The sequence below is a fragment of the Gracilinanus agilis genome, chromosome 2 (genome assembly GCF_016433145.1).
Source record: "Gracilinanus agilis isolate LMUSP501 chromosome 2, AgileGrace, whole genome shotgun sequence".
Taxonomy (NCBI): Eukaryota; Metazoa; Chordata; class Mammalia; order Didelphimorphia; family Didelphidae; genus Gracilinanus; species Gracilinanus agilis.
In genome coordinates, this window is record NC_058131.1 from 268,679,213 (window position 1) to 268,703,690 (window position 24,478).

A 24,478-nucleotide genomic window follows, 5' to 3' on the forward strand; every position below is an offset into this window, starting at 1 on the left:
GACTTTGAAATGATTCTTGAAGGATGGAGAAAATTTAATCAGAGAAGAGGAAAAGGCATTAATGGCCAAGAAAATGATATAAGCTAAGGATCAAAAATGGAAACAAGGGATATTTAAAGGAAAATTAAGAAATCAGTTTGGCCAAAACAGGCTTCAAAGGAAGTTTAAAAAAGCAGATTAAGCCTGGTCTCTTAAGGACTTTGACTCCAAAGCTACAGAGTTTGGACTTTCTCCTATAGGCAATGGAGTACCACTAAGACATTTCAAGCAAGGAATAGGGTTGGGATCAGGAACGGTGATGTAGGGTATAGTGCATGGTATAATCAGTCCTATGCTTTAAGAATATTAATCTTGGGGGGGGGGCATGGAAATAACTAAATGCATAAAGAACCAGGTTTGGAGATGGGAAGTCCTGGGTTCAACTTTGACCTCTGACATTTCCTACCTGTGACCTGGACAAGTCACTTAAACCCCATTCCCTCGTGCTTACCCCTCTTCTGCTTTGGAACCAATTCATAATAGTGGTTCCAAGATGGAAGGTAGGTGTTTTTAAAAAAGAATATCAATCTGGCAGCATGTGCAAGATGAATATGAGGAAGAAGGATTAAAGGCAGGGAGATTGGCTAGGAGGCTATTGCTACTGCCTAGGTATGAAGGGATAATGGCTTAGAACAGAACAAGGAAGAAGGAAAAGAAGCATGAGATTTTAAAGAATGATTGGGTTGGAGGAGAAAGAAGACATGTAGATATGCATATACATAGTGTTATATCAGATATCTTCCTCTCCTAAACTGTGAAAATATAGACTGGATAATGGAGGATATAGGAAATAATAAGAGAAAATAAATTTCGCAAGTATTTTGAGGGAGACAAGACACTTGCTTTCTTGTAACATCTCTTTAGACTTGGCAAAAGATTGGAGACAACAGCTTTCCAAGTTCAATTAAACTACAAAGCTATTTGCTCTAGGTCCTCAGTATCCCAATTTGTAAAGAATAATCAATTCCTTTTCCCCAGGCTACCTAAACAAAAGAGAGAGAAGGGGAGGGTAGGAGGACAAAGACTGACTGACAGACTTTTAAGTACTTTATCAGCACTTTATTATCTGTCAAGGAATCTGAACCCACCCTTCAAAGGAGCCCTTGGACTTTCTTCCCAATCTGCACTAAAAAAAGAACAGAGACAATCTAAAACTTCCAAAAAAAAACACTAGGAATTCCCTGAGCTCTCTTTTACCTTGAGGCATCAGTGTGTCAGGGCCAATTCCTTGGAATTTTCCTAGTTCATCAAAACTCTCTCCATGCATTGAAGGCAGGGGGCTGGAGAAGCTCCGCTTCACAAGAAGCGTACTGGTCTCTAACTTGCTTCCCCTCTTATGATCTGTCAGGCGGAAACAGGACATAAGCCAAAGCTACTAAAAATCCCCACAGAACTCCATCCTCTTCCATTCCAAGACATTTACTAATCCAACTTCTTCAAATGATGCAAAATATTCAGGATACCCAGTTCTTCTCCTTTTCCAAATGACATGAAATACTTAGGGCAAATCTCTTATGTGACAATCATCTGGAACCAAAAATTTCCTCATAGTACCACAAGTAAAACCTCCCAGACCCCTGCTCCTTGAACTCTCCCAGATAAGCCCCAAACTAAACCAAAAATACCATATCTGTCTAACAGGGTTGTTCTGTCAAGTCCATGCAGGAGGTCATTCTCTCAGGATCTGCACCAACACAACAGCACACCTATCACAGCCTATACATTCTTGGCATATGAAAACACAGCTTGGTGTTGTGGAAGAAGCACTAGATTTAGAGTTAAAGCCCTGGATGCAAATTCCAGACCTGTCACTTACTAACTGTATGACCTGGGAAAATCATTTAACTTCTCTGGGTCTCAGTTTACCCATCTGTAAAATGAGAGAATAAATTAGACAATCTCTAAAGTTTTTTCAAGCTCTAAATCCTATGATCTCTGCATCTCAGTACATATGGACAGACTATAGTTTCCTTTTCCTAATTTCAAAGAAAATAACAGCCTTTCCCTAATTGTATAAATTCTTTTATATGATGAATGGGATTTTACTATCTCCTTTATTTTTTTAATGTGAAAAAACCTTAAAGTCTTGATTATTTCTTCTCTATGCTATAGACATTTTACTGTGATCCTCATTCCATAGCAATTACTATTATGCTATTTTTTATAGTTCAAATCAACCTGGTCTTAACTAATAACAGGTCAAGTCTTCCTGGATGATTATGTTACAAAACTATATTGTCAGGACAAAACTGTCCTAATGATTGGGAAGCTTCTACAAAAATTACTTTCCAAATGGGTGCCAACATAAAGCCAGGGCATCCTCTCTGTATTAACCCCTACCTTCTTCATAAGTTCTAGTGTGCCTCATATTTCTATTATTTAAGGAAAAGGCACAGAGAGAACAACATGAAGAGAACATTGGTGAGGGTAGTCATAAGAAAGAAATGAAAATGGAGATGATAAAGAAAGAAAAGTTCATGACAGGAGCAAAATCTTCAGGATAGGTAGATATGCCTAGCTTCAGGAAATATTAAGGACAAATGATTTATTAACAGGTAATGATGAAGAGGAAGGTATCAATAGAAATATTTATATTTGCACAGTATTTTTCACTTTACAAAATACTTTCACACATATTATATTATTTGATTCACACAACAGCTCTCTCTGAAGAAATCAGGGCAGAATTCTTTCCATTTTACAGAAGGGGAAAGAGATACAGACAGGTCAAGAGGCATACCCTATATGTAAAGGGAAGACCTAGGTCTTGAACCTAAGTTTCCTAATTCCCAGTTGAGTGTGCTTCCTGCTACACCATGCTTTCCTGTCAAGGAACTAAGGCCAGTTCTACTTCCTGCCTCCACTGGCCAATAAGCATCTGTCCAGATCATCACCTGATTCTGAGGTTTCCTGGAGCTTCTCTTTCCGTTCTTCCTCTGTTCCTGAAATAGACATCTGCCTCTTGTTTTTGCCAGCTATTACACCAGCCACCGACACCAAAGGGATAGCCTGACTTTCCTGAGTTTAAAAAAAACAAAACAAAACAAAAGACAAGGCATTGATGAAAGAAGAAAATTACCAGATAAGAAAAGTCCCAAAGCAGAAGTTATGCAACACCTGAAGAAAACTTAAAAAATAGCAAACTAAATTAATCATTAATGAGAAATACATTGGAAGGATAGCCAAAATATGACAGAGGAAGCATTCTAGCCAAATTCTCCCAACATTCCCCTTAATATGACTTTAAAACAACATGTCAACTTGAATTTGGGAGCAATTTAGCCAACAAAAGGTCCAAGATGAGACATCTTCCCTGACCAGGACAACTTAGGAGGTCTGAAGGAGAAATCTGTAACCACTGCAATAGTTACTAACCAATAGCAGTGGTAATAGCAACTGAAGCAGCAGTAGCAAAAGGACTTGAGCTTTTACTACCCAGAGACAGTAAAGGTACTGGACACCTGGTCAGAAAGAGATAATGGTGACCCCTCAGAGAGCCCTCGGTGTAGGACCTGATGTTATTTGGCAGCTCTACTGCCCATTACTCAGTTCCAGATCCTATTTGCAGGGCAGAGAGGAGCACTAGCCCGTGTGGACACAAAAGAACAGAAGCTCTTCCTGGGTAAGGACCAGACCACAGTCCAGGAGAGCACTGACTATACCTTTCCCAAGATCATACCACCTTGGAAACACCAAAAACTTACAGACCCATCCATAACTAGATGTAAAAACAGCAAAGTGTAAAAGCCTAAAACTCAAATAAGAATGAAAGAGGGAAAACTAAAGAAAGAAATTAGAGTAATAAATTTATGAAAAAAGAATTAACAAACAGCTTGGTAAAAAGGCACAAAAATTACTAAAGAAAATAAGTTCTTAAAAAAACAGAATTGGTCAAATTGAAAAGAAGTACATAAACTCCCTAAAGAATATAATTCCTTAAAAATTAGAATTGGTCCAGTGGAAGCTAATGATTCACAGAACATCAAGAAGCAATAAAACAAAATTAAAAGAATGAAAAATATCAAGAAAATGCAAAATATCTCATCAGAAAAACAAATGACCTAGAAAATGGATCGAGGAAAGGTAATTTAAGAATTATTAGACTATTTGAAAGCCATGATCAAAAAAAGGGCCTAGATACCAGATTTTAAGAAATTATAAAGGAAAACTGCCCAGATATCTTAGAACCAGAGTGCAAAATTAAAACTGAAAGGATCTGTTAGGGTCAAAATGACCCAAGGAGAAAGGAGCCATGAATAATTCTCATAGAGACACTTCCTTATACTGCCAAAGGCCACAGCGAGGCTGTTTACATGAGCAGCAGCTGTATGGGAATGAAGTATGGCCCATTGAATTGCTTGGGTTTCCAGAGGAGTCCTAGAAATGTTCTGGGTAATGCCTTTTCATAAACAATATTCTATGGAAAAGAAATGCCTCCTAAATATGATGTAATGATACTATGATTTAGCACTCTACTCTCTATAAAAATCTGTCTCTTTGGTACAATAAATGGAACTTTTGCGAAGTTGACTGTCTGGCCCCACTTTTGTTCACTTCAACAATTTGGACCCTGATAAGAAGCCACGGTTGACAAGAATCCATTGCTCATCTAAGAGATCCCAAAATGAAAACTCCAGGAATATTGTAGTCAAATTCCAAAGCTCACAGGTCAAGGAGAAAATATTATAAGCAGCTAGAAATAATTCATCTACTAGTAGGATCACACAAAGATTTAGCAGCTACCGAGATAAAAAAGCAAAGGGCTTGGAATATGATATTCCAAAAAGCAAAGGAGCTAGGATTACAACCAAGAATAACTTATTCCAAAAATTGAGAACAATCCTATAGGGAAAAAATGGATATTTAATGAAATAGAGAGGGCTTCCAGGCATTCCTGACAAAAAGATTAGAGTTGAATAAAAAATCTGACATTGAGACACAAGACTTGAGAGAAGCATAAAAAGGTAAGCATGAATGACAAATCATGTGGAACTTAGTAAGATTAAACAGGTTACATTCCCAAATGGAAAGATGATACTGGTAACCTTCAAGAATTTTATCATCATTTGGGCAGTTAGGAGGAGTCTACTTTGACAGAGGACATCAGTGTGAGCCTATTCTGTTGGAATGATCCCAAAAGAAAAATAGAAGGCTAAAAAAGAGGGATGGATGTACTGGGAAAAGGGTGAGGAAGAATGGAGAAAATTATCTCACAAAAGAGAAGCAAAAAGAAAAGTTTTTACAATGGAGCATAAAAGGTAGGACATGAGCAATCCTTAAACACACACATATACATACACATACACAAACACATACATTCAACTGGGTATAGAAATCCATCTTACACAAGAAGAAAATAGGTAGGGAAGGAGCTAAGGCATAGTGGGATAAAGGAGTAAAAAGAAGGGAGGATTAAAGGAGACAAGTAGTCAAAAGCAAACAGATTTTTGAAGAAAGATAGGGTAAAAAAAAAAGGACAGTAAAGGATAAACAGAAGAAAAGAGCATGACATGAAAGACAGAGTTAGCCATCATGGCTGTAAATGTGAATGAGATCACTCACCCTTAAAATAGAATCAGACAACAGAACGGATTAAAAATGAGTATCCAACAATATGTTGTTTACAACACTTGAAATAAAAGAATAAGAAGCTGGAGCAGAATCTTTTAAATTTCAGTAGTCCATTATCACATTATTATTCAATATGGTACTATAAACTCTAGCTATAGCAATAAGACAAGAAAAAAACTGAAAGGGATAAGAATAGACAATAAAAAAACCAAAACTCACTTTGCAGATAATATGATGATAAACTTACAGAACCCTAGAGAATTAATTGACAACTAGTTGAAAACAATTAACAACTTAAGCAAAGTTACAAGATATAAAGTAAAGTCACATAAATCATTAATATTTCTATTTATCATCAACAAAACTCAACAAGAAGAGATAGAAAGGAAAATTCCATTTAAAATAACTGCAGATGGAATAAAATACTTGAGAGACTACCTACCAAGTCATATACAGGCACTATAAAACACAATTACAAAAACACTCAAAGACAGATGTAAACAACTAGAGAAATATTAGTAGCTCATGAATAGATCAAGCCAGTATAATAAAAATAATTCTACCTAAATGATTTATTTATTTATTAACATACCAATAAAACTACCAAAGAATTATTTTACACACTGCAAAAAAAATCACAAAATTCACCTAGAAGAAAAGGTCTTGAAGGAAGGTAGTCTAGCAGTACCAAATTTCAAACTATATTACAAAGCAGTAATCATCAAATCAATCTGATACTGGATAAGAACTAGATTAAGCACATAATATATAGAAGTAAATGTCTACAGTAATTTAATGTTTGATAAACTCAAAGATCCAAGCTTGAACAACAAGAATTCATTATTCAACAAAAAAAATGGGAAAATTAGAAAGCAGTCTGGTAGAAACTAGGTATAGACCAGTTTCACACTAGATATCAAGAGAAGAACCAAATGGGTACATAATTTAGATTTAAAGGGTGATATCATGAGCAAATTAGGGGAGCATAAAAAAATAACTTCTCAGATCTTTGGATAAGGGAAGAATTGATGACCAAACAAGAAATAGAGAGGATCATGGAAAGTAAAATGGATAATTTTGTTTAATTGAAATTTAAGAGGTTTTATATAAACAAATCCAATGCATCCAAAAGCAAGAAACTGAGGGCAAATTTATAGCAAATTTCTCTGATAAAGACTTCATGTCTTAAGTATATAGGGAACTGATAGTCTATAAAATGTAAAAAAATATATAAAAATAAAAGTTGTTCCCCAATTGATAAAAGGTCAAATATATGAACAGGCAGTTTTCAGAAGAAGAAATCAAAGATATCAATAGTCATAAGGAAAAGTGCTCTAACTAATAATTTGAAAAATGTAAATTAAAATAACTCCAAGGTACTATCACCATCTCAATCAGATTAAGTAAGATGAAAGAAAAAGAAAACAACAAACTCTGACAGGAACATGGAAAAAATAGGGACACTAATGCCACTGCATTTGGTAGTCATAAAACAATTTGGAACTATGCTCAAAAAATTTTATGCTATTAAATTGTCCATACCCTTTGACCTAGCAATACTACAAGGTATCCTAAAATGATCAAAGAAAAATGAAAAGGATCCACATGTACAAAAATACTTAGGGACTTCCGCATTAAGATGGCAGCAGAGTAGAAGCAGCATGCTTAACCTCTCCTAACCCACATATACAGGACTCCTCAAGAGGACATAAAAATCAAATCCAGACAAACGAAGGGACCCCACAACAGGGTCACAGCACTGAAGGTACATGGGATCTGGGCATTTTTATGCTATAAGGGGGTGAAATAGCACTCACTAAAATGCAAGCTGAGCACCCCCCCTCCTCCCACCACCACCTACAGTGCCAAAGCCAGCGCATAAGAATTAGAGCAAGTTTGTGTCATTCATTAAGTCCTTGGCAGCTACCTGGGATCACCACGGCCTACTCTTGAGAGCAGCAAGACTTAAGACCCCAAGAGGCCAAAGAACATGAACTTTAAATGCAGACATTGAGCACAGGCACGGACGGACGTTAAGTGCAGGTGCGGACCTTGGGTGGGGGCCCAGTGCAGAAGGGTGCATGACTGTTGTGATAATTAGATTAAGTCTACACTGCCCATCTTTAGATTTAATCACCAAAAGTGAGAGTACCTCCAATCTTGGGAGGTCCTAACCCACCTGTGCTGGAGTGAGTGACGAATCAGAATTGACTGACCCATTCCTTGGGTGGTCTATGAGAATCGTCTATTGTGATTGGACATGCAACTTAGGAGGGAGGCACAGGAAGTGACGCATAAGTGACCCCTTTAAAAGGATAAGGACCTCAGTCAGCGGAGGTCTTTGGTGGAAGAGGGTATCTGGTGATGGTGGAAGAGGGTATCTGGTGATGGGCTTTTGGTTTTGCTGGTTTATGACTGAGACTATTCCATGTGGTGAGTTTAAAGGCTGAATCTTCCTGAACTTCTATTAAAAGACTTCTTTTTATAGACTCTGTGAATGAAGTTTGATCCATTCACCTCCATGCCTCAGGCCCTTTAGCCCTCAGCTGAGGGTTAAGATCTATCTGGATTAATTAGTAGGGTAGATTCTTATTTACTTCCTTTCTCTCTTCTCATGTAAATAAATTTCCATAAAAGTCAATTTTGATTTAAGATTATTCTTAATTGAGGATTGATTATAGTTCAATCCTCTGGCAACCATCTTTAATATATTGAACCCATAAAGCCCCTTCTTTTTGACCCTTACATTGTGGAAGCAGTGCCTGAGACTGTTAAAGGAGTCTCGGGCAGAGGAGCAAGCAAGGGGACCACCAGGAGGCTTGACCCTGAGAACAGCTAGGCTTGAGACACTAGGAGCCTAAAGAGAACAGACCAACTGTGGACACGAGGATAAAGCTGAGAGGGCCACACAATGCTGTGACTCAGGCAAAAGCTGCTCCACAGCTTGATAGGCAGAGAGCCTGTCTGCCTCACCCAGACTTCTGACTGAGGAATAAAAACAACAAAATAATAATGGCAAGTCATGCACAAGAACCTCCAAAGAGAAAAATCAAGAAGAAATCTTTAATATTCAACAACTTTTACACAGAAAAAATCCAGACAACAGAGCAAACAGCAGAGGAGAACAAACAAGTAATCACATCCAAACCTTCCCAAAAAAATGAAAATTGGTCACAAGCTCTTGAAGAGTTCAAATCTGAAACCATGAGAAAGATGGAGGAGATTTGGCAAGAAAAGCGAGAAATAGCTCAAAAAGAAATTAATAGGTTAAAAGAAAGAAACTCCCAACTGGAGAAAAATGCTCCAAAATCAAATGAAATGATAATTAAACAGCAACCATGAAAAACAGAATAGACCAAATTTAAAAGGAAAATCAAAAAGATTATAGCAGAAATCCAGTCTCTAAAGACCAGAAATGGGCAAGTAGAAGCCAATGATCTCTCAAGACAGCAAGAACTAAATAAAGCAAAGTCAAAAGACTGATAAAAATAGAAGGAAACATGAAATATCTCATTGAGAAAATCAGATCAGAAAAACAGGTTTATAAGAGACAATTTGAGAATCATTGGTCCTCCTGAAAAAGCAGAAATTAATAGAAATTAAACTAAATAAAAAAATTAATAGAAATTAAACTAAATTAAAAAAGAAAGTAAACTGCCCTGATGTTCTTCAACAAGAGGGCAAAATAGACATTGAAAGGATCCATAGATCAACCTCTACACTTAACCCTCAAAAGACAACCCCCAAGAATATAATAACCAAATTCGAGAGCTTTCAAGTAAAAGAAAAAAATTATACAAGAGGTCAGAAAGAGACAATTCAGATATCAAGGAGCACCAATCAGGAACACACAGGATCTGGCAGCCTCCACACTAAAAGATTGCAAGACTTGGAATATGATATTCAGAAAGGCAAGAGAACTGGGTCTACAATCAAGGATCACCTACTCATCAAAACTGACTATATACTTCCAGGGGAAATTATGGGCATTCAACAAGATAGAAGATTTCCAAGTATTTGCACAGAAAAGACCAGGACTAAATGGAAAGTTTGATATCCAAACACAAAAACCAAGAGAAACATGAAAAGGTAAATAAGAAACAGAGGGGAAAGAAAGAAAACTCTTATTTTTAAATTTGCCTCTTTAAGGGCTTCAATAAGATCAAATTATTTGTATTCCTGTATGGAGAAATGTTACGTGTAATTTTCAAAAACTGTATTCATTATTATAGTAATTAGAAGAAATATTCATAGGGAGAGGTTGGAGTACTAAATGGTCTAAGTTGATACCAGGGGGGAGGGGGTGAATAGTAGATGGCACCAAGAGAAACTTGAATGAATAAGAAAAATAGGATATTCTATACCACACAAAGAGGGCATGGGAAGGGGAGGGGATGAATACTATTATAAGAAGGAGAGGAAGAGAGCATTAAGAGGTAATATTTAAACCTTACTCTCAACGGAATTAACCCTGAGAGGGAAGAGTAGCTATATCAATTGGGATATAGAATTCTATCTAACCTTACAGAGAAAGTCAGAAGTGATAAACCAAGGGGAACAGGGTAGTGAGGAGGTCTAAAAAGGGAGGGGAGGAGAGAGGAGAGGGAATTCAGTAGGCCTTAAAAAATAAAAAGAGGGAAATAATAAGGGAGGGGGTGGAAAGGGAAGTAAACCAAGGGAGGGGACAAGGGGGACTGGTTTAAAACAAACCACTGGATTAAAAGAAAATAGTGTAAGAAGAAGGGGTAGAACTAGAATAGGATACCAAAATGTTGGGGAATACACAACTGAGAATTATAACTCTGAATGTGAATGGGATGAACTCACCCATAAAATGGAAGCAAAGAGCCGAGTGGATTAGAAACCAAAATCCTACCATATGTTGTCTACAAGAAACACCTATGAGGCAGGTGGACATACACAGGTTTAAGGTCAAAGGCTAGAGCAAAATCTTTTGGGCTTCAACTGAGAAAAAGGCAGGAATGGTGATCATGATTTCTGACAAAGCCAAAGTAAACATAATCTGATTAAAAGAGACAGGGAAGGTAATTAAATCCTGATAAAAGGCAATATAGACAATGAGGAAATGACAGTATTCAACATGTATGCACCAAATAGTATAGAATCCAAATTTCTAAAGGAGAAACTGGCAGAGCTCAAGAAGGAAACAGAGAGTAAAACTATACTAGTGGGAGATCTAAATATTCCTCTTTCAGATCTAGATAAATCAAACCAAAAAATAAATAAGAAAGAGATAAGAGAGATGAATGAAATCCTAGAAAAATTAGATTTAATAGATATGTAGAGAAAAATAAATAGGGACAAAAAGGAATATACCTTCTTCTCAGCCGCACATGGTACATTCACAAAGATTGACCATGTACTAGGGCACAGAAACATAGCAAACAAATGCAAAAGGGCAGAAATTATAAATGTAATCTTTTCAGACCATAATGCAATAAAAATAATAATCAATAAGGGCACATAGACAGGCAAATCAAAAACTAATTGGAAATTAAATATATGATTCTCCAAAATCAGATGTTATGGAAGAAATCATAGAAAAAATTAACAATTTCATTGAAGAGAATGACAATAATGAGACATCCTACCAAAACCTGTGGGATGCAGCTAAAGCAGTATTCAGGGGGAAATGTATATCCTTGAGTGCATATATTAACAAATTAGAGAGGGAAAAGATCAATGAACTGGGCATGCAAATAAAAAAACTAGAAAGGGAACAAAATAAAAATCCCCAGTTAAAGATCAAACTAGAGATTATAGAAATTAAAGGAGAAATCAATAAAACAGAAAACAAAAGAACTATTGAATTAATAAATAAGACTAGAAGCTGGTACTTTGAAAAAAACAAATAAAATTGATAAAGTACTGGTCGATCTAATTTAAAAAAGGAAAGAAGAAAACCAAATTATCAGTATCAAAGATGAAAAGGGAGACGTCACCTCTAATGAAGAGGAAATTAAGGCAATCATTAAAAACTATTTTGCCCAATTATATGGCAATAAATGTAGCAATCTAGGTGCTATGGATGAATATTTACAAAAATATAAATTGCCTAGATTAACAGCAGAAGAAATAGAATACCTAAATAATCCCATATCAGAAAAAGAAATTGAACAAGCCATCAAAGAACTCCCTAAGAAAAAATCCCCAGGACCAGATGGATTCACGAATGAATTCTATCAAACCTTCAAAGAACAACTAATTCCAATACTATGCAAACTATCTGACACAATAAGAAAAGAAGGAGTTCTACCAAAATCTTTTTATGACACAAATATGGTACTGATCCCAAAGCAAGGTATATCAAAAACAGAGAGAAAACTATAGACCAATCTCCTTAATGAACATAGATGCAAAAATCTTAAAAAGAATACTAGCAAAAAGACTCCAGCAAGTGATCACGAGGGTTATTCATTATGATCAGGTGGGATTTATACTAGGAAGGGAAGGATGGTTCAACATCAGGAAAACCATTCACATAATTGATCATATAAACAAGCAAACCAACAAAAACCATATGATTATCTCAATAGATACTGAAAAAGCCTTTGATAAAATACAACACCCATTCTTATTGAAAACACTAGAAAGTATAGGAATAGAAGGACCTTTCCTAAAAATAATAAACATATATTATCTAAAACCATCAACAAGCATCATATACAATGGGGACAAATTAGAAGCATTCCCAATAAGATCAGGAATGAAACAAGAATGCCCATTATCACTTCTATTATTTAACATTGTACAAGAAACACTAGCAGTAGCAATTAGAGAAGAAAAAGAAATCGAAGGTATTAAAATAGGCAATGAGGAGACTAAGCTATCAATCTTTGCAGATGATATGATGGTTTACTTAAAAAATCCTAGAAAATCAACTAAAAAAGCTAGTAGCAATAATCAACAACTTCAGCAAAGTTGCAGGATACAAAATAAATGCACATAAATCATCAGCATTTCTATATATTTCCAACACATCACAACAGCAAGAGGTAGAAAGAGAAACACCATTTAAAATCACCCTAGACAATATAAAATAATTAGGAATATATCTACCAAAACAAACACAGGAATTATACGAACATAACTACAAAACACTTTCCAAACAATTAAAACTAGATCTAAACAATTGGAAAAACATTGATTACTCATGGGTAGGACAAGCTAACAATAAAAATGACCATTTTACCCAAATTAATTTACTTATTTAGTGCCATACCTATCAAACTACCAAAAAACTTTTTTACTGAATTAGAAAAAACTATAACAAAGTTCATTTGGAAGAACAAAAGATCAAGAATATCAAGGGAAATAATGAAAAAAAAATGTGAAGGAAGCTGGCCTAGCAGTACCAGATCTATACTATAAAGCAGTGGTCATCAAAACAATATGGTACTGGCTAAGAGACAGAAGGGAGGATCAGTGGAATAGACTTGGGGTGATGTTAGCAAGACAGTGTATGATAAACTCAAAGAGCCCAACTTTTGGGACAAAAATCCACTATTTGACAAAAACTGTTGGGAAAATTGGAAAATAATATGGGAGAGATTAGGTTTAGATCAACATCTCACACCCTCACCAAGAGATAAATTCAGAACGGGTGAATAACTTGAATATAAAGAAGGAAACTATAAGAAAATTAGCTGAACATAGAATAGTATACCTGTCAGATCTATGGGAAAGGGAAAATTTTAAAACCAAGCAAGAGTTAGAAAAAAATTACAAAATGTAAAATAAATAATTTTGATTATATTAAATTAAAAAGTTTTTGTACAAACAAAAATAATTCAACCAAAATCAGAAGGGAAACAACAAACTGGGAAGAAATCTTTATAGCAAAAAACTCTGACAAAGCTCTAATTACTCAAATATACAAGGAGCTAAATCAATTGTATAATAAATCAAGCCATTCCCCAATTGATAAGTGGGCAAGGGACATGAAAAGGCAATTTTCAGATAAAGAAATCAAAACTATCAATAAGCACATGAGAAAGTGTTCTAAATCTCTAATAATTAGAGAAATGAAAATCAAAACAACTCTGAGGTACCGCCTCACACCTAGCAGATTGGCTAAAATGAGAGAAGGGGAGAGTAATGAATGTTGGAGGGGATGTGGCAAAATTGGGACATTAATGCAGTGCTGGTGGAGTTGTGAACTGATCTAACCATTCTGGATGGCAATTTGGAAGTATGCCCAATGAGCTCTAAAGGACTGCCTGCCCTTCGATCCAGCTATAGCATTGCTGGGTTTGTACCCCAAAGAGATCATAGATAAACAGACTTATACAAAAATATTTATAGCCATGTTCTGTGTGATGGCAAAAAACTTGAAAACGAGGGTATGCCTTCAATTGGGGAATGACTGAACAAAATGTGGTATATGCTGGTGATAGAATACTACTGTGCTCAAAGGAATAATAAACTGGAGGAATTCCATGTGAACTGGAAAGACCTCCAGGAACTGATGCAGAGTGAAAGGAGTAGAGCCAGAAGAACATTATACACAGAGACTGATACACTGTGGTAAAATAAAATTTAATGGACTTCCGTACTGGCAGCAAAGCAATGACCCAGGACAATTCTGAGGGACTTATGGTAAAGAATGCTACCCACATTCAGGGGAAGAACTGCAGGAATGGAAACACAGAAGAAAAACAACCCTTGAACACATGGGTTGATGAAGACATGGTTGGGGATGTAGACCTGAAAAGACCACACCAATGCAACTATCAATAATATGTAAATAAGTCTTGATTGATCACACATGTTAAAACCAGTGGAAATGTGCGTGGGATATGGGGGTAGTGATGAAGGGAAAGTAAAAACAAGAATCATGTAACCATGGAAAATTTTTCTAAAAAAATAAAATATTTAAATTAAAAAAAAAAAAGAAAGAGGAAAAAAAACAAGATCTAAACAATTGGAAAAACATCGATTGCTCATGGGTAGGACGACCTTACATAATAAAAATGACCATTCTACTCAAATTAATTAACCTATTTAGTGCCATACCCATCAAACTACCAAAAAACTTTTTTACTGAATTAGAAAAAACAATAACAAAGTTCATTTGGAAGAACAAAAGATCAAGAATATCAAGGGAAATAATGAAAAAAAAAAAACCTGAAGGAAGATGGCCTAGCAGTATCAGATATTAAACTATACTATAAAGCAGCAGTCATCAAAACAATATGGTACTGGCTAAGAGAAAGAAGGGAGGATAAGTGGTATAGACTTAGGGTAAGTGATCTCACCAAGACAGTCTACGAGAAACCCAAAGATCTCAGCTTTTGGAATAAAAATCCACTATTTGACAAAAACTTCTGGGAAAAATTGGAAAACAATATGGGAGAAACTGGGTTTAGATCAACATCTCACATCCTACATCAAGATAAATTCAGAATGTGTGAATGACTTGAATATATAGAAGAAAAGTGTAAGTAAATTAGGTGAACATAGAATAGTACACCTGTCAGATGTATGGGAAAGGAAAGATTTTAAAACCAAGCAAGAGTTAGAAAAAATTACAAATCATAAAATAAATAATTTTGATTACATTAAACTAAAAAGTTTTTTTACAAACAAAACCAATGCAATCAAAATCAGAAGGGAATCAACAAATTGGGGAAAAAATCTTTATAACAAAAAACTCTGACAAAGGTCTAATTACTCAAATATACGAGGAGCTAAATCAATTGTAGAAAAAATCAAGCTATTCCCCAATTGATAAATGGGCAAGGGACATGAATAGGCAATTTTCAAATAAAGAAATCAAAATTATCAATAAGCACATCAGAATGTGTTTTAAAACTCTTATAATTAGAGAAATGCAAATCAAAGCAACTCTGAGGTACCACTTTACATCTAGCAGACTGATTGGCTTACGTGACAGCAGGTGAATGTTGGAGGGGATGTGGCAAAATTGGGACATTAATGCATTGCTGGTGGAGTTGTGAATTGATCCAACCATTCTGGATGGCAATTTGGAACTATGCCCAAAGGGCTTTAAAAGACTATTTGACCTTTGATCCAGCCACGCCACTGCTGGGTTTATACCCCAAAGAAATCATAAGGAAAAAGATATGTACAAAAATATTTATAGCTTCACTCTTTGTTGTGGCAAAAAACTGGAAAACGAGGGTATGCCCCTCAATTCAATGTTTAATGGCTGAACAAATTGTGATATCTGCTGGTAATGGAATACTACTCTGCTCAAAGGAATAACGAACTGGAGGAATTCCATGTGAACTGGAATGACCTTCAGGAACTGATCCAGAGTGAAAGGAGAAGAACCAGGAGAACATTATACACAGAGACTGATACATTGTGGTAAAATCGAATGTAATGGACTTCTGTACTAGCAGCAATGCAATGATCCGGGACATTGAAAAAGAATGCTATCCACATTCAGAGGAAAAACTATGGTAGTAGAAACATAGAAGAAAAACAACTACTTGAACACATGGCTTGTTGCAGATATGATTTGGGATGTAGACTCTAAACAACCACCCCAGTGCAACTATCAACAATATGGAAATAGGTCTTGATCGATGATGCAGGTAAAAACCAGTGGAAATGCACACTGGCTAGGGGGTAGGGAGGGGGGGAGGTGGCGCTAGAGGGGGCTAGAAGAGGGGGAGGGAAGACTAAGAACATGAATCATATTACCATGGAAAAATCTTTTATTATAAAATTTTAAAAATTAAAAATAAATAAAATAATGTTTGCGGCATGGCTAAATGTTAATATATTTTGCATGATTTCATTGCTTGCCTTCTCAATTGATAGGGGTGGGGGCTAAGGAGAGGGAGAGAATTTGGAATTAATAGCAAAAAAAATGAATGTTTAAATTTTTTTTTTTAATTTTAAAAAAGAAAAATACATTGTATCAAAAACACTGAGTCAGGGGGCAGGCTAGGTAGCTCAATAGATTGAGAGCCAGGCCCAGAGACAGGAGGTCTTATGTTCAAATTTGACCTCAGACACTTCCTAGATGTGTGACCCTGGGCAAGTTACTTAACCCCTATTGCCTATCGCTTACAATTTTTTTACTTTAGAACCAATACACAGTATTGATTCTAAGATGGAAGGCAAAGATAAAAAAAAACACACACACAAAACAAAACAAAACAAAAAAACACTGAATTACCTTATATACATCAAATTAGCACACAATAAGCAATTTTTTAAAACCAGTGCATCTATGGGAAGATTAGCACCCTAATTCACTACTGGTAGAACTATAAAATTATTCAAATATTCTAGAAACAATTTGGAATTTTGCAAAAAAAATTATTAACTTGTTCATTACTTTTAACCTAGAGATGCTACTACTGGAATTATACCTTAAGGGTATTTATTACTGAAAGCTAGAAAAGACCACATATACAAAAACATTATTTGCAATAACAAAAAAAACTGGAAAACAAAATTTTCTCAATATTGAACAGCTTAACAAACTATGGTACATCAACATAAATGTAGTACTGTAAAGAAGGATGAATACAAAGAATTCAGAGAAACATGCAAAGAATTGTCTGAAGTTATAGATTGAATAAAGCAGAACTAAAAGAGTAATATACACAAGAAGATCTCATTGATACCAAAAATATTCAAAATAGCACTCTGTGAAAGCAAAAAATGAAAACAAAGTGAAATCCAAATGGCTTGGGAAAGGATAAACAAATTATGGTATATTAAATAATATAATGATATATTATTGCATTGTAAAAAACAACAAACATGAGGGATTTAGAAAAACACATAAAGATATGATGAAATAAAACAACAAAGAAAAGAGAATCAAAAGAGCAATATACATACTGATAACAGTAATGTAAATAAAAACAACATTAAAAAGCAGTTCAGTTCCGATTAGCTATTGTGTGGGATGAAATTCAGAGTGTAATTCTCAAAGTAGTATTTGGGTTTATAACCCCAATTTTCAAGACCACTTAGTATTACTATTCCTTAGACTAAAATTACCCCCACACACCCCATAAAATTTTTAGTTTTCCTGACCTATTTTCAAAAACCTTGAGAAGGTTTCAAAAATCTGGGGAACTTGCCAACTCTAGGAAGAGGGTCAAGACAAGAAGAAACAGACGGTTTCAAATGTATCTTTATTGTCCCAGGCTGGAAATTCCATGATAATTACGGATTTTTTTAATCATGGGGGTCTTTAGTGGTATGTAATGTTGAAAATCACATGCTTAAGAGTTGAAACATCACAGACTCCCCTCCCCCACGTGGGACTGGACAGAGGGAAGGAGGAGAATCTTGAAACAGGATTATTATAAAAACCTGTGATTGTACCTAGTAGAAGAGAGGACATTTTTGTCCCAAGAAAGCAGCTTGTGTGGGCAGAATCCCTTTTCCTTCCCTTCTTCTCCCCCTTCCCCCATTTCCCTGCTGTCCTCTGTTTTCTCCAAATAAAATTGCTTTTTCTCGGCCAGCATCTTATCAAGTCTCTTGTCTGCTCATTAGAGTGATTCATGGGGAGAAGAGCCCCGCCAGAATTCCACTCCACACAGCTATCATGAACAATCCTAGAGAACAGAGGGTAAAACATACAAGGTCGTCCCTCTGGTAAAGGGAAAGGGGAATTCAGGCATAGAATGTTGTATTCAGAGTCAGTTACAGTTGCTTTTTATTCAATTTTACTTAACTTTGCTTATAGGAAAAATAGATCAAGAAATGATTGTGAAGTTTTAAAAAAAAGGAATCTTTTTAGAAAAATCTATTGTATCAAAACAAAATGTATGCATACATTTTTACAAAATAAAAACAAAGAAAAAAATCAGAGTGTAATTTTTAACTCAACCAAAGGCCCTAAATATTTTTTTAATCTTACTTATCTATGACTCTGACAACTAAGGATACCACCAGTACTTTACACTTGTCTTTATCAGAAACTTTGTTATGAGAGATAAGAAATAGTAGAAGTATAGGAATAGATATTAGGATGACAAAAAAAAGGGCAGGTGATGATACCAAAATGCCATTATACCAAACAATGCCAATACAAGGTAAATGATTAACTGAAACTCATTTTGAAAAGTGATCAGTCAATAGATCACATACAAATGATATTTCATCCTTTCTAGTTATAGTATAAAGATTAAGAGAGTATGAAAATGCCAAGTATCTAAAGGAGAAAAGGAAGTTTCTCTGAATTCTCCATATTTATTCCTTACAGTAGAGTAAAATCCAATCAACATTAATGTAGTTTTATCTAGTTATTCAACAGTCAATGATAGGTGTTCATTTAAGTACTTTGCAAAACTTAAAATATTATGCAAAGACTAGCTTTTTAAAAAATATTACAGATCTCAAGAAATAACAAGAGAATTTAAGCACTCAAGTAAACAAAAGCAATTTTTAAAAAATTAATAATTAACCTTAGGGTTCAAAGAATAAATAGAAGTATAATTTATATTTTTCTTGGGTCTAAAGCTTGCTTAGATGTGTTTAACAAGACTAGAAAAGCAAATATTAAATTTTCAAGGCTTAAGAGTAATGAGATATATTGTGTTGGGAAGTAGAAACTGATGTAAGGGATGAATTTTTCTACTTACAGGGTTGAAGAGTTCAGTGGTAAGCCCCAGGTAATTGTGTAGAGCCAAAAAGGTCACCCTCTGCAACCGCACCATTATGATCTGACAGGATAGAAACATTAGGCTCAAAGTTCTTCAGGTACCCACACCCAAGACAGATGTCTACAAAAGGCCCTTGAAGTACCCACAATGCACCTGACTCAATGACTCATCTCCTGCCATTCCCCTCTCCTAAACCATTTGTCAGTCAAACCTCAGACTATCCCTTACATTACAAAAACCCCCTTTCCCACTTCTCAGTTATTCCCAGCCCCTGTCATATATTCCCACAGCCCCAATATTCAGTCTGGCTGAATGGAGTTGAGTCCTTTCTTTTCCTGAGAACACTGAAAAAAAAAAAAAAAGAGTAGATGTTGGCACCACTTTTCAGCAAAGCTGCTAATAAGATCTGAAAACAACACTCTTAAGAAGTTCCCTCTACAAGGGGAAAATCTTGGAGTAATGTCAGAAACCACCTTCTAGTAGCTACAGGAGGAAAAAAAAAGAACATGAAAATATGACCCACCTGTACTACTCTCACCAAGGTTTCAGGATATTTCTCAAATACATCTTGAAAAGCATTAGCTGGAAGCCTTAAAACAGTAGATGGTACCGCTGCCTTGGCAAAGACTGTTTTAAAAGGCTTTAAGTATCCCTGTAATAGAACAAAAGGCTGAGTTAAGATGAGTGTGATGAATAACTGCTATGCATTCATTAGTAATAGAAAGTCTGTGAGAAGTAATGAGGACCTGAATGAGGATGCTAGCCATATCAATGAAGAAAAGCAGGTGGGTCTAAGGGCTGATAGGTTATGTGGGGAGGTAAGGGTGACTCCAAAGTTCCAAACTTAAGCAGTTCTGAAAATGCCCTCAAGAGAAACAGAAAAGCTGAGAAGAAAGATTTGAGAGGAAAGACAATATATTCTGGCTTGTGGGCCAGAACTGTGTCATTTTTATCATGCTATGCACAGTGCTATGCATAATGCAATAAACATAGCATGTGCTTTATAAATGCTGGCTGACCAAGAAAAAGCAACTTTCCTCTGAATTGCTCTGGTAACTCATACAACAGGAAGCCCTCAAGTAGTAAAAGTAGGCTCACTACCACGGGTCAGGACTGGTCCCTGGGAGGAGATAGAGTTATTAATAGTAAGAAACCCAACTCTTTAAGTATCCACCAGTCCTTTATTCTATGTTTGTGATAGGCACCAGGGTCCCCCAGTACACCCCAAATTCCTAGAGACATCACAAGTCAAAGATTACATGAGGAATTCACCTTGTAGGACTGGCAGTTGAACAAACATAGGATCTTCTACCTCTAAGCTTTAGATGTATTTACACTAGCCTTAAGATGAGGGGATACCTTTTGTGTAAATCCCAAACACACTAGGTTTCTCCAGATAACTTACCCACCTTTATGATCCCTACCATCTCAAACATCACTTGTGATCTGAAATATCCCTAGATTTCTCAAGATGGATAACTTGCCCACCTTTATGATCAGGATGTCATAAATGATGTATGTTTATGTTTAAGCCCCCAGACCCAAAAGCACCTATTCTGTTACCTATTCTCCCTTGATTGCCCTACTTGTTTGTTCCCATTGTTCATCACCCTCCCCATCCTTCCTTTCCAAATCACTTAGACCCCATCCCTTTAGGATATAAAAATTCTGAACTTTTCTCTGTTCAGGGAGGCAGTTGGTCCTGCATGCTGTCTCCGAACCAAATTTCTCTATCTTTAAAGGGTTTCCACCAGAGTCTGTCACTCTTGAAAGGGCACCCTCCCTGGACCAAGGGTTAATATCCAGTTCCCCACAACATACTGACTTCTTCAGTTGTAGGAGATCAGCTCAGCCAAAGCAAAATCAGAAATGACTTTCCCAAAGCCAAGCTCTTCAGTCTACTCTTCCAAACAATGCATGCAATTACCCATTAGCTGAGTCAAGAGATAGCAAATCTAAATGGAGAGTCCAGGACCAGGGAAAGGCAAAAGACCTCAAAATTAATTATTATTTTTTAAAATCCTTACCTTCTGTCTTAGAACTGATACTAAGTATCAGATTCCAGGGCAGAAGAGCAGTTAGGGCTAGGCAATTAGGGTTAAATGACTTGCCCAGAGTACCTGAGACCAAATTTGAACCCAGTTCCTTCCAACTCCAGGCCTGACACTCTATCCACTGTAATGCCTAGCTGCCTCCACCCCCCAGATTAGGTTATTAAGGGAATAAGATGAGGTCAGGATCCTAGACTAGCTTTTCAATCAGGTCTTTGTTTCTTTTATTCAAATGGGGAGTTACCCAGACAGCAAAAGAAAAGCCAACCATTTCCTTCTCCCTAATAGCTAGCACCAAGCACCCTTGCATATTACTCAAAGATATTACCCCAAACAGCTCACCTAAATAGAAGGAGCTCTTTAATTTTTAAAAAACCTGGAATATATTTTAATAACACATTCTATTAAACCACATCATAGGGAATTTCAATTAAAACCAGCTGGTTCCCAATTCTTTGACATTTTTCTTCCCCAAACCTAGTTAATGATTCACTCCTATTATACGATATTATTCAAAATGCTTTGTCAATTGCAAACAATGAAAGCTGAACAATAGGTTCTTATTCAGTATAAATTCTGATAAAAATAATGATAGTCATAAATGCCTTTCATTCACTTACTTTTAGCAAGGATTTTGGATTTTTTTTTACTATAAAACCTCCTTTAAGTCTTCTAAGAAGAAAATTAAGAGATCTACGATTTATATCCCATGGAAAGAAGGAGGCCAGTTCACAGTGGGCTCATTAACTACCTGATAAAAGTCCATTACCAAAGGCTTTGATCTTTCCAAAGGATCAAAATTTAATCTAGTTGAGACCTTTGCCCTCTCCTTGTATGAGCCAAATGGTAGTGTATAAGGGTTCCAGAAACCCTACTCAGTATTTATTCTTTGACAATAATAAAATAAAAATGCTCTAGTTTTATGTTTCTGGATTTTTCGTAAGTATTTCCTGGGCATCGAAAATGTATTTACAAACAAAAATTATAATTCCAGCTAGAGAGTTTCAAACATTCATTTCAGTGCTTTAAACACCAGCTTCCCATCATTTTCTTTGGCTGGCTCTAAATAGTCTGAATTACCAGTTACTTTCCCCTCTTCACCCCCAAAACAAGCAAGTTTTTAACACATTCATTCAGAGTAAACACAAAAGTCCCACAAAATAAGGAGAGGATAAACAAGAGAAATCTATCCAAATCAGACTCCTATTCCTAGAGGGGGCGGAAAAAGGTATAAGGGAAAGGGGAAAGAGAAGGAAAGATGAAAATATTAACCCTTTAGAAACTCACACACATTTAATTTTCATATCTACTGATTACTTTGATTGAAAAAATATTCCAGTGAAAATAGTAATGTTTTGTGAGATGAAATGATATCCTTCAAAATGATCAATTAATCACAACATTGTATATTTTTCCACTCAAATGTCACCCCATAAATTTTCCACTCCCACTACACTAAGAAAAAAATCTATTCTTGTCACTGAACAAGTGGAATCACTGCTGAAATTGTGACAAGACTTCATCACAACAGGCTAAGAAGGGAATGAATAGTCCCAGACAGATTGATTACTAAAGTTAATTTAAGAGCAGGTATAATAAGATACAGTTAACTGCCACTCCCAGCTGCACAATTTATATTATGTAAGTCAAGCATCATCCATTATGTTCTTTGTAACAAATAAGATTTCATAAAGAAAGACAGGATAGGAAGGAAAAATCTGTTACAGAATATGGAACAATAAAAAATAAGCTCCCTTCTTAGCTTACTCATTAGGTTAATTGTTTCTGCTAGATAGTTTTTTTTCCTCTTTGCAAAATTCTTCCAAAATAAGGTGTTACCCCTTCTGGGACTTCAACTGACTTCCCTTTAAACCTGTAATTCTCTGCTTTTATGGTCCCAATTGTAGAGACCCTCCCCCCCCAAATCAATCAAGCCACAAACATTTATTAATGTATTTACTAATGTGCCAGGCACTGTAATAATCACTGGCAATACAAAAAGAGGGAGAAGACAGTCCCTGCCCTCAAGGAGTTTACAATCTAAGTAGGGAGCTAACATGCAAAGAGAGATATATAAAGTAGGATGAGTTTGAGGTCATTAGAAGAGGAAAAGTGCTGGAATTAAGAGAGGTTAGGGAAGACTTCCTTTAGAAGACAGGATTTTAGTTGGGACTTAAAGGATTCCAGGGAGATCAGTTGTTAAGAGTGAAGAAGGGAAAGCATTCCAGGAATGTGAGACAGCCAGAGAGAATGCCTGGATTAAGATGTAGTGTCATGTTCATGGAGCAGTCAGGAGGCCAGTATCACTGGTGAGTACACTGAAGAGTGTACCTGGTGGGAAGTTAGGTAGGAGGGGGCTAGGTTATGAAGGACTTCAAAGGCCAAACAAAGAATTTTAAAACTGATCCTGGACATATTAGGAAGCCACTAGCAGGATGATCTGGTTGGATCAATACTTTAGGAAAATCATTTTGGGGGCTGAATGGAGGATGGATTGGAGTGGGAAAGAGATAGGTCAACTCACAAGCAAGGTGTGAGGTGATAAGGACCTTCACCAAGATGATGGCAGTGTCAGGAAAGAGATGTTTCAAGGGTGAAATAGACAGGCCTCGGTAACAAATTGGATATGGGAGAGTGAGATTTTGAGGAGTCCAAGGTGACTCCCAGGTTGTGCGTCTGAGAGACTAGGAGGAGACTGGGGGAGGTGGGTGGCTAGGAAAAGACTGGGGGAGGTGGGTGGCTAGGAAAGAGTTTAGGAGGAAAGATAATGAGTTCAGTTTGGGGTAGGTTGAGTTTAAGATGTCTACTGAATACCCAGCTAGAGATGTCTAAAAGGCAGATCTAACCCACCTCCCCCATTCCCCTACTATTCCTAATGTGAAAAATCTCTCTACTCTCATAGATCAATGACTCATCTACACCTTAGTGTTGCTCTGAGAAGTCAAGCCCATGGTCACAATGTTGCCCGAGCCTCTCTACTGACATCAAATCTCACATCTCCGATTGCTTTTTCAGATATCTTCAACTAGATATCCAGTAGTCATCTTAAACTCATTATAAAATAATAAAAAAGAATGAATTATCTTCCCCCTAAACTCTCATTTTCTAACTTCCCTATTACTGCAGAGGGTGACACTAGACTCAGATTCACAACCTAGGATTTATTCTGAGCTTCTCACTATCCCTCACTACCCA

The 24,478-nt window shown here is 36.2% G+C and overlaps 1 protein-coding gene across 1 annotated transcript in view; it reads right to left on the reverse strand.

Annotated features, from left to right (window-relative positions):
- The window catches only part of PNPLA7 (patatin like phospholipase domain containing 7), a 262,836-nt gene that overhangs the window by 215,119 nt on the left and 23,239 nt on the right, over positions 1-24,478 (reverse strand). The window contains exons 11-14 of the mRNA XM_044659658.1: positions 19,756-19,884; positions 19,212-19,292; positions 2,934-3,057; positions 1,237-1,380 (exon numbers count right to left, since the gene is read on the reverse strand). Coding sequence (XP_044515593.1) covers positions 1,237-1,380; positions 2,934-3,057; positions 19,212-19,292; positions 19,756-19,884 — 478 coding nt within the window. The remainder of the gene's footprint in view (positions 1-1,236; positions 1,381-2,933; positions 3,058-19,211; positions 19,293-19,755; positions 19,885-24,478) is intronic.